General features: G+C 34.2%; 2 protein-coding genes across 3 annotated transcripts in view; both read left to right on the top strand.

The window, feature by feature from the left end:
* LOC21406692 (annexin-like protein RJ4) lies at positions 1–4446 on the top strand. The gene is made up of 6 exons (XM_024165372.1): positions 1–91; positions 505–650; positions 2031–2249; positions 2989–3201; positions 3849–3938; positions 4243–4446. Exons 1-6 carry the CDS (start codon positions 19–21, stop codon positions 4444–4446), a joined length of 945 nt encoding a protein of 314 aa, XP_024021140.1. The 5' UTR covers positions 1–18.
* Positions 4447–7515: 3069 nt separating this feature from the next.
* Positions 7516–11467, top strand: part of LOC21406690 — an 8057-nt gene continuing 4105 nt past the window's right edge. For both annotated transcript variants that reach the window (XM_010097647.2, XM_024165355.1), the window contains exons 1-2: positions 7516–7785; positions 9893–10804. In XM_010097647.2, the coding sequence (XP_010095949.1) occupies positions 9893–10804 (912 nt within the window). In that variant the 5' untranslated portion in view covers positions 7516–7785. The remainder of the gene's footprint in view (positions 7786–9892; positions 10805–11467) is intronic.

Genomic DNA, 11467 nt, shown 5'->3' with positions numbered 1-11467 from the left:
AAGACCTCATCAACATTAATGGCAACACTCATTTCTCTAGCCAACGCTTCTCCGGTTGAGGACGCAGAAGTTCTTCGGAAAGCTTGTAAAGGTTCACTCATAAATTAATTTTATAACAACATTTCTCATGTTTTTTCTCTCCCTCTCTAGATAGTAGATACATTGTATGATTTTTTGCTACAAATTATAGGAATTTTTCTTTTAAAATATGTGTATTTCCTCTTAAAAAATATATATATTTCATCTTAATAAGTATGAAATATATGTTTTTAAGAGAAAATATACATATTTTTTAAAAAATATATGTGCCGCTCTAATTTAATGTCGAATTTGAGACTTTATCATAAATTATATATATATATATATATTACCGTAGAATTTTTTGTTTTTTGAAAATGTTCTCTCTAGAATAATATGTAAGTGATGTTTTTTTTTTTGTTTCTATATTTTAATTGTTTTTGTGTGCGTGTATTATATATACAATATTTATACTATATATTGTAGGATGGGGGACGGATGAGAAGGCAATAATAAAGGTGTTGGGGCACAGAAATGCGTCTCAAAGGAAGCAAATCAGAGAATCATATGAGCAGCTATTCGAAGAGGATCTTGTCAAGCGTCTTGAGTCGGAGCTTTCCGGCGATTTTGAGGTCCATCTCTAGTTTTATTATAACCCATATATAATATCATTATATTTTTTATTATTCAAGCAATATATGTATATATATATATATATAATCATTGTTGTTATTTTTGAACTTGCATAAATATATCGTTATTATAAAGATACGTTTTATTTCTGTTATCTTTTAGCAAAAAAAAAAAAAAAAAATTATGTTTTTTGCTTTTAAAAAAATTATATAAATATGGACAATTAGTAATAACCTTGTTTTCATCGCCAGACGGTTTTGTCGTCATAGTTTCTGTCGAAGTATAAATTGGTGTGAAACTGACTAAAAATGTCTGAACTCTGATTCTCCGAAGGACAAAAATTTTGTCGTCTAGTTACAATGTGAAATAGTGGAGTCAGAATTTCACCTAATTCTCACTCTTTTTTATGTTTCTTTTTTTGCTAGTACCTAATCTATTATAAGCACTTGGTGCTTCTTAATTCTTCTTCTTTTTTTTTCCATTGAGAATTATATAACAAGAGATATGATTTTGAATTGTTACGTGGTCGATAAATTCTGTTAAATTTTATAATTTTTTTAATTTAATATAATTTTAAATAATCTTATTTAGAAATTTATCTTGTCATTGGTTTGGATAATGATGGATTGAGAAAAGAGTCTTTATTGTTTGATTGTTTGCAAATCTCTCTCTATGCAACTCAGCGAAACTTGAACGTATAAGATGTTTGATTCATGAATTAAAATTATGAGATTAAAATTATTTTTTATTTACGTGTATTTTTTGTAAGAGAAATACTGTAACGAATCACGAATCATGATTCGAATCGGGGTACGAATCTCTCAACTAAACAACTCCTTAGTGAAACTTGTAAATTGTAATTCAATTGCTTCTCTTATATGTAATAACTTGCAATAAAGTTCACATTTTCCGTGGAACGAGAAGAATACACCTGAAAAAGAAAATAACATAAAATTGGGAGTAAAAAAAAAAAAAAAAAGATCGTAGCATTCCTAATTACTCCTATATATATGTATATATGTAATTCTTTACTTTTCCTTTTATTGTTGATTTTTCATGCTATAGAATTTATTTCTTAATAAAAAAATTTAAGGTGACATTTGTTTTAAAGTTTCCGTTTGATTAAGGAACATGGTTCTTAGTTCTGCTACAATGTTTTTCTCTCACAAAAAAATTAAATTTAAGAAATCAGAATCATGAACCATAATTTTAAACTCATGAACCAAACGCTGTTAGGCATCTCAACATATACTACTACTACGAGTTTTATTTTTAATTATCTGAAGAACTTATGACAATGATCTTAATCAATGATCTTAATCAATTTTTAAATTTATAAACTAAACGTCAACTAAAAACGTCCATTTTGTTGAAATTAGAAAGCTGTGTACCGCTGGGTACTGGAGCCTGAAGACAGAGATGCTGTTCTGGCAAATGTGGCCTTAAGGAAATCAGAGACGGACTTCAAAGCGATAATTGAACTCTCTTGCATTTTATCTCCTGAAGAGCTGTTGGGTGTGAAGAGAGCATACCAAAATCGCAACAAACATTCCTTGGAGGAAGATGTGGCCGCTCGCACCACAGGAGATCTCCAAAAGGCATGTATTTCTTATACTTTGTTCGGTGCGCTGGATTAAGGAAGATCGGAAATGATTAGATTCTAATATGTGAAGATTAATGTCTTGTTTATTTTACCGATTCGAGTTTTTAGCTCTAGATTTTTATAATAAAAAGCTCTCATAAAATATCACATCTAACTTTTTCTGTTACAGTGAAAAGCTCTCAAAAAATGTCACATCTCAGCTCGAATTGAAAATTTGAATCCGCGAAGTGAACGAGACCTACATTTTTAAAGAATTGAAGGGATGTGTTTGCAAATATTTATAAAATTTTGGGTTAAACTGTAACTTTTAAAAAATTGAGGGGTCAAACTGAAATTTTACATGACAAATATTTTCTAAAAGTTATATTTTTACCCCCCTCAAAATTTTTAAAAAATTGCATTTTCACCTGATAATATAAAGGCAAGTGTTTGTATAGGAATGGATAAGACTAAATTTATAGCTACTTATTACTTAGCTAGTAACTTATAGGCCCCGTTCATTTCACCGATTCGAGTTTAGAATTTGAGTTTTGCTACAGTAAAAAGTTTTCAGAAACAGTCACATATAACTTTTTTGCTACAGTAAAAAGCTCTCACATAAAATTACATCTCAACTCGAATTACAAACTCAAATCAGCGAAGTGAACGGGAGCGTAGTTACTAGCAAAAAAAAAAAAATGCTAAGCTTGTAACTTTAAAGACTTTGATGGGGTTTTTGTGGTTAAAAATTACAGCTTTTGGTGGGGTTGGTGAGCACATACCGTTACAATGGGGAAGAGGTGAATGCAAGATTGGCGAGTTCCGAAGCCGATATTCTTCATGAGGCCATCAAAGACAAAGCTTTCAACAATGAGGAAGTCATTAGGATTTTGAGTACAAGGAGCAAGGCACAGCTCAATGCTACCTTCAATCACTACAGAGATGTCAACAAGACTTCCATCACTAAGGTATATATTACAATATTTACTCCTAACATCTTTTCTTCTTTTTTTTTTTTTCTGTATCGTTTATTTATTTATTTTGATAATTCTGTATCTTTTAATAGTTGATTTTGTATAAATACAACTTTTTTTTCCCAATAAATTTTGGATGCAACGTTTACTTGCTATCATGTCACTTTCATTTAAACAATACATATATCAAAAGATTATGTTAGGTAGCATCTTATTCTCTTCCCGAGAACTTCCGGATCGGAGAAGCATTCGAAACGGACTCCGTGTTCATTTTGTTGGCAGAAAGGATCCGATCCATTTGGAAAACCTGAAAACAAAGTCTTTCGACTTGATTTATAGATGGAATCAATGATAGATAGACAAAAGATATATCAACGAGATATCTTTTTAAAAAAATAAATAGTAGGAATATACATCCCTTTAGATGTTTATGTATCTTTTATCCCCATTTTTTTAATATCACGTTGAGATTTAATTTTAATTGCTTACAATTAGTATCACTACCATATAAGTATTGATGACAAGAAACATTCCCAATTAAATAAGAAAAATTTACTGAGTACCAGTAACAATAATTCCAAAAATTTGATGGTAAGTAGGCAACAAACCTTCAAATTGAATCTGGTTTTTGATTTTCACAGGATTTGTTGGGTGAGTCTGCAAACGATTTCCAGAAGGCGCTGCATACGACGGTTCGATGCACAAACGACCCTCTCAAGTACTACGCAAAGGTGATTAAAATTTTACATACATGAACAAAACTAAATTAGTATTGTAACGACGGACCCGTTCACTTCGCTGATTCGAGTTTGTAATTTGAGTTGAGATGTGATTTTATGTGAGAGCTTTTTACTGTAGCAAAAAGTTAGATGTGACTGTTTCTGAGAACTTTTTACTGTAGCAAAACTCAAATTTTAAACTCGAATCAGTGAAGTGAACGAGACCTAATTTGTTACAATGTAACAAACTATTACCAATTTAATCTAAATGGACTAATGATAATATTCTTAAAATTTGATGCATATTCATGTGTAGCTGCTGTGTGATGGAATCAAGAGGTTTGGAACTGATGAGGATTCGGTGACTAGAGTGATTGTGACAAGGGCAGAGAAGGACTTGAAAGACATCAAGGAGGTTTATTACAAGAAGAATAGTATCTCCCTTGATGATGCTGTTGCCAAGGAGACTTCAGGGGATTACAAGGCCTTCCTCCTCGCTCTTCTCGGAAAGGAAGACTAAGGCGCCATTTGATTTGCGGGTTTAAATTATGGCAATTTAAACCTAAGTTATAACGTTAATTTGAAGTTAGAACTTTTGTTTGGTTTAGTATTTCTTGTTTGGCCTTAAAAACTACCGGGAGTACTCTTGTTTTCCTAGTGTTACTGTTTGAAATTCGACTTTATATTATATATATGTCCTTAAAAGTGGATGTGATTTCATTTAGAACTAATTGCCTGTCTGGCATATATATATATATATATTTAATACCAAAACAATGAAGTATGTTAAGTTTAACCAAAACTTGCAATTGTTGTCACCCTGGTTTTAATAAAAGTAGTATCCGTGTTTGTTTTTAGAAAAAACTCTAGGAGCTTGTTTCAATTTGAAAACACACTCTTATGATTTTGAAAACATGGATGTTTTCTATTTATACTTTTTTTAATTGGTATCCATTAAAAAAAATACACTTTTGACATCTATAGAATCTTGATGACTTGGTAAACTAATTTGTAACAAGTAAAAAATAAGCAACATTCTAATAGACTCTAATCTAATAACCAATAACAAAATCTCTTTATAATGGATACATTTTTTTATTGAAATTTTGAGCTAATAATCTAGTCCCTTTTTTTACAATAAAAAATGCACATTTTCTTATTCACAAAGACTCTCTTTTTGCAGTGTTAAAATTCAAAATTATTCATTCTTTCTTTGTAGATTTCAAAATATTTTGATTCAATTTGATAAAAAGGCTAAATTAGCACAAATATTTTAAAATGATGATCTAACTTTTATTCTTAAGTAGTGCATCCTAAATTTTGTTCTTTAAAATGATAGAGATTATTTTATGTCTAATAAGAACTCTATTTATTCATATATAATAAGAAATATTAATGGTTCAACCCAAAAATATTTTAGTAAATCTCAACATAAACTAGTCATTTTTAAAGGGAGAATGTAGTGAATAGTAGATTTATGAAATTAAATTAAGTAAATAGTATGTTTTAAAATCATTTAAAATAAATAACAGTTTATGACGTAAATATTTCATTTATGACTAATAAAAATATTTTTTTTCACGTCAATATTATTTTTACGACTACTAAAAAGATTTTTTCTACATAAATAAATAATTTTTAATACATAAATTATTTTTTTACCAATCGTAATTAAATATTTACGCGGTAAATAACTATTTACTATAAATAATTTTAAAATATGCTATTTACTTAATTTAATTTTAAAATATACTATTTACTGCAATTTTTTTAAGAACTTTAAAATAAAGTTTAATAAAAAAAAGATAATTTGCACAGATGGCCTCCAAACTCTTTAATAAGTAACAGTTTGGTCTCTAATTTTTTTTAACAAAACGACCCCAACCTTTTTAAAAGGCGACAGTTTGATCATTTCTGTGAAATTACATTAAATTTTTAACAGGACATATCACGTGACCCATTGAGTCTTTTTTTCAATAAAATGACCTAAATGCGCCCATTAAAAAAGCCTTCTTCTTCTTTTTTCCCCAAATTTCATCTCCAAAAACACTATCCTTCTACAGTATATCTCTCTCTCTTCTTTCTCGACGTCGGGGCTCGCAGATCTGGGTGGGGTCGCTGGGACTGTGCGACGGTGCCTTATTGGAGACCTGTAAACCCTCAGGGCAACCTCATCGTCGTCTTTTCGTTGTCGTGGAGACACTCTAGCTGAGGCTGCAAAACTCCGAGATCTCTTCGTTGACGTTCTTGAGCTCCGAAACCTTCTTCTCGACGTGGAGCTTGATAATGGGGAAAACTGGCTTAGGGCTCGGCGTCATAGTAGTACCAATCGTATTGGTGCTTTTGTCTCCATCATCTTCTTTGTTTTCTTCTTCTAGTTCTGGGTCACTTACAATGGGTATGGATTTGTGTACTTTGGGCTTTAGTCTCGGGGTTTCCGACAAAACTTCCTTAACGGTCTCTTTCTCAACCATCAGCGGTGGTGCTTTGCTCTCTCCACCGTCGGATCGAGAATGGGTAATGCGATTTTTTTGTTTGGGGGCTGAGGAGGCTGTGCTCGAACAACAACCCATCGTGTTGTCATTTTCACACTTGTTACATCATGGTCGAGCAATCGACCATTCCCTCGAACGACAAGCGCCGAGGACTCCCTGTTGGGGACCGGTCACTGGCGTCGAGGAAACCGCTGTAGCTAAAGTGCCCTTTGGACGTCGAGAGCCCGTGCCGGGCGATGCGCGTCGACCACCATGACTTAACTTGTGGTGGCCATTACGTCGAGGCAGCATGTTTAGTAAAATCCATCAACAATCTTGTCAACTCAGGGAAGGATGCACTGTGCCAACTGCTACTATCACAGCCAGGAAGTCTGGTAGTCAGTAGGAGAGGTTGGCCTGATTTCCTGAGATTGTCATCATGAAAATGCACCTACGCCACCCCTAAATCCCGGGATAGAAGATTGCTCCCTCGGGGAATGCATATGAGATCATTATATGTAAAGGCCTATAAATAGAGCCAAAAGACCCATTGAAGGGTTAGGCACTATTCCATTATAGAAGAAAGAACTTGTAATCTTAGAAATATTAGTGCATCCACAAGTGGACTAGGCCAATAAATCTTGGCGAACCACTATAAATCATTATCTTCTTTACATTAGTTCATTGCTTTAATCTCTAATTAACCCGTGAGTTTTACTGTGAGAATTCTCGAAAAGGTAATTACGAGTTGTCAAAAAAATACCGTCAACAACACTTTTTCTCTCTTTGTTTTGGTCTGTGTGAATTGGATCATAATGGCATTGTCGTTTCTCCGATGAGGGACTGCGAAAGTGAAAAGTGTGGGCTTTGCTAATGAGGGCATTTAAGTCATTTTATTGAAAATAGTCACGGTTAAAAATTTAACGGAATTTGACATAAAAGATCAAACTGTCACCTTTTAAATAAATTGATAATTAATTTGTTAAAAAAAAAAATTAGAAACTAAACTGTCACTTACTAAAGAATTTGGGACCATCTATGCAAATTACCAAAAAAAAAAAAACTATCAAATAAGAAAGGCAATCCTAATTGTTGCAATATAAGGATTTAACAAGTGCATTTTGAAAAAAAGCCCTAGAGCTCTGATAGAGATCATCAGTGTCAGTGACACGCCCCAATCCCCAACCGGAGGTCGAACGAACGCGCACAGTCGACCGTGTGAGCGACGGAGCGCCGTCGCAAGCGCCGAAGATTCTCTCCCCGTGCGAGCGCCGTCGCGTTAGCCCTTCTCTCAATCCGCCGAGCCTCTCTTTGCCGCCACGATCACCGGCGGTCGTCCCGGGCCGTTAGAAGCGATCTTGAAGGTTACCTTTTGGTTTTTGGAGGTTAGTCTGATAGATTTGTGAAGAAAGTTGCGTCGAACTTTTGTGTGTGGAGAAACGTCTACATTTTGTGTTAATTTGATGAAGTTAATTCTTTCTATTTTTTTTTTTTTATGAAGTTGATTTCGTTTGGTAGTTGGGTTCAAAAAGTTGTTGAAATTTGGGGAAATGAAGAATTGTGTGTTAATTTTGTCGCTACGAGTGTTGTTTTTCGTTTCTGCCCTCCAAATGTTTGATTAAATTCCCCAGTGTACAAACTTTCTTTGCGCCTGTTCATTTCACCAATTTGAGTTTAAAATTCGAGTTTTGTTACAGTAAAAAGCTCTTAAAATTAATCACATCTAACTTTTTACTACAGTAAAAAACTCGCATAAAATCACATTTCAACTTGAATTAAAAACTCGAATCAACGAACTAAACGGCCTTTGTTTTCAATATTTCTTACAGTTTCATATTACGTGTCAATTTGCTCGAATTAAAGGAACTTGAAAGGGCTGAGATTTAACAAGAACAATCCAATCGTTTGGACAATGAAATGAAACAGTAAATTTGTTTTTGTTTTGTTTTTTTGTTTTTTTTTTTCTGGAAGCAATGGACTCAATATTTAAGCTTATATTTGTTGGACTTAGAATCTTTTGCTTATTTAACTTTATGACGTTGATTCTGATGTTTTAGTGCAATAAAAGTTGATGTAATATATTGCAAGTATTGAAAACTATTTTAGTTGTTTTTTTTTTTTTTTTTCAATTTTAAGAATTATGTTTTTAATGGCAGTTAAGGCATTTTGAGGTCAAAATCGAGTGTTGACCGGGAAAAATGTATGAATTGACGTGTTAAATGAAATCTGATGATATGCATTTAATGAGATAAAAAATAACGGTTTACTTTCTGAGTAAACCTATAAGACAGGGGACAAAAAAGGTAACTAACCCCTGTTATAATTTGCAAATTGGTTTGCCTTGTGAGGATGAGATTGAGACATTGATGAGTTGGAACAATGGAGATAATGAACAGGTCTATTTGTGGAATTTTTTGACTACTGATTGATGTTTTTGGAATTTGTTTGATTGTTGGAAATTGTTTTTCGATTTTTTGGTTGATATTGGTGAAAATTGTTATTTCAATTAGTTTGTGTCTTAAGCTATTTGTGATTTTTGGTTGATTATTTCACTTGTTTTGGAAGATTGATATTAGTTTGATATTTGTTAATTGGTTTATGTGAATATTTTGATATTTTTATTGTCACAAGTTCATTTTTGTGAGATTTCTTTGTGATTTGTGGAATTAGTTTTGATATTGGAGGGAAATTGGTATGATTTTGGAGTTGTAAAATATTTGATTTTATGATTACTTTGATATCACTTTTTTTATACAAACTTTGATATCAAAATTTCAAGCAATATTGTATTCTTTTTTCTTTCTTTAATAATATTCTCTTCTTTTTGAGGAAGTTTCATTCAAAAAAATTTCAAGCAATATCACTATGACATTTAACTTTGTGACTTTTGTCTTCATATTATGGCTTGATTACTTATTGTGGACTGTAATTTTTTCTTCATATCTTGATTTATTTTGGACTATTATAAAAATATATATTCATATAGTGACTTTGCAGTTTGTACTAAATAAAGCTCTAGATATACTTTGGGAAAGATATGTTTCTATATAGCATGCTACTTTAGTGGATGGAGAATATCACTTATCATTTTCAAATATGTGTAAATTGTCCAACAATGTTACTATTAAAAAGGGACTTTGAAGAAAAAGTCATTTTTGGCTACATGGCTGGAAAAAATTTAGCGGTCAAACTTGGGTCAATAGTTATGGTTAACTAATAGAACAGGTATGCGCATTTTTTGTTTTTTTGAAGTCAGGCAAGTAAATTTGTTTTGCTCAAGGGGGTGTTTCTGTTGTTTTGGCAAAACAGACAGGGTATAGGTATAAAAATCCCTACTTTATGGGTTCTCCGTTTTGTTATTTGATCTGCACACCTTAAACTAATCAGACTATTGTTTTGTTGTTTGATCTGCATGCCTTCATACTAATATGACTATTGTTTTTTATATGATCTGCACACCTTGATGCTAACTTGTATTTTATTTATGCCAAGATGAGACGAACCACAGCCGCCATTGGAGCAAAGCTTCCATACCCAATAAATCCCTCCACCAGGCAAACCCTAATTACCTTCTCCACCTCCTCCTTCGGCCGTGGTCGTGGCCGTGGTGCCCCTCCCCCTCGATCCGACTTTTCCACACCTCCGCGGGCCCCGGGCCAGCCACCCGATGAGGCACCGCTGACACCCCAGGAAGCCTCGCCTCTAAGTCATGATCATGGCCGTGGCCGCGGCCGGGGCCAGCCCCTACCTCCTGTCTCCCCAATCATCCCTTCCTTCTCCTCCTCCATCTCTTCTGGTGCCGGTCGCGGCAGAGGAGGCTCCTCTTTCAAAACCGTTCTGCCTCCGCCTCCTCCGCTACCACAACAAGAGATCCAGGACATGGAAGAAGCTCCTCCAGTAGCCGTGGATGATGGCGGCTCTATGCCAGAGAGTATTGCCTCATTGCTGCCTGGAGTAGGGAGGGGACAACCGGAAAAGCAGCCAGAGATCCAACAACATGTGAATCGACATGTCCAGCGGCGGTGGGCTCCGGAGTCGGCTGTGGTGAAAGAATCTAAACCAAAAGAGGCGGTTGCAGCTTCGGCTGCGCCAAAAATGAGCCAGGAGGAGGCGTTGAAGCACGCAATGGAGGTGTTTTCGCGGAACGAAGCAAATGGTGGAAGAGGAAGAGGTAGAGGCAGAGGCAGAGGCAGAGGGAGAGGAAGAGGGAGGTTTGTGAAGGAAGAGGAGGATGAGAAGGATACGTGGCTTAATGTTGGTGACGATGCTGATGGGGAGAGGCTTGCTCAGAGGCTTGGCCCTGAAAAGACGAGTGTGTTGACTGAAGCCTTTGAGGAAATGGGAGAGAAGTTGATTCCTGCCATCGACGAGATGCATTTGGATGCCCTCGACATGAATTTCAAGGTAAAACGGAGTGTTGGGTTTATTGGAATATTTTTTGCAGACCAACATGTTTTATAATTTTTATGTTTTTTTAATAAGAAAACTTCCTATGTTTATAAATGGCTCAAATACACGGGGAAGAGGATAAGGTATCCCTTAAAGAGAAAAGCACAACGCATGTTCTAAACTTTATAAACAACTATATCAACTCGGTTATAGACTTGCCTAATCATAATTATGAGCTTTGTGATATGAAATTAGGAGTTTTCGCAATTTTGCTTTAGTAAAATTGTACGAGTACTAGCTTGCTAGTAGAATTATTTGCTTCAGTTTTTCTAATCAAATGCTATGCTTGAAAGTTAAAAACTTGAAACGTGAGGTTAGAACTGCAATTGACGTCTCTAGCATTTTCAGTTCTGCAGTTGGGAAAATGAGATGATTACAAGCTTATTGAACTTGCTAACAGAATTATTTGGCTTTCATTGAATTGTGTTGTGAGATCTTGGATAGCTTGGCGATTTTTTGGGCTATTGTATCTTTGGTTTTCCGTATATCAAGCTTTTATATTGGCAGGGTTGATTACGAATTCTAAGATTTTTGGTTTTAATTGTGTGTGTGTGTGTTTTTTTTTTTTTTTTTTTTTTTTTTTTGGGTTTTGTGTTTAGGTTTTGACCGGGGGTTTTT

Source organism: Morus notabilis, unplaced genomic scaffold, assembly GCF_000414095.1.
Source record: "Morus notabilis unplaced genomic scaffold, ASM41409v2 Scaffold179, whole genome shotgun sequence".
NCBI classification, from domain to species: Eukaryota; Viridiplantae; Streptophyta; class Magnoliopsida; order Rosales; family Moraceae; genus Morus; species Morus notabilis.
The sequence above is the reverse complement of the archived record's forward strand: the minus strand, read 5'-3'. Positions and strand labels throughout refer to the sequence as shown.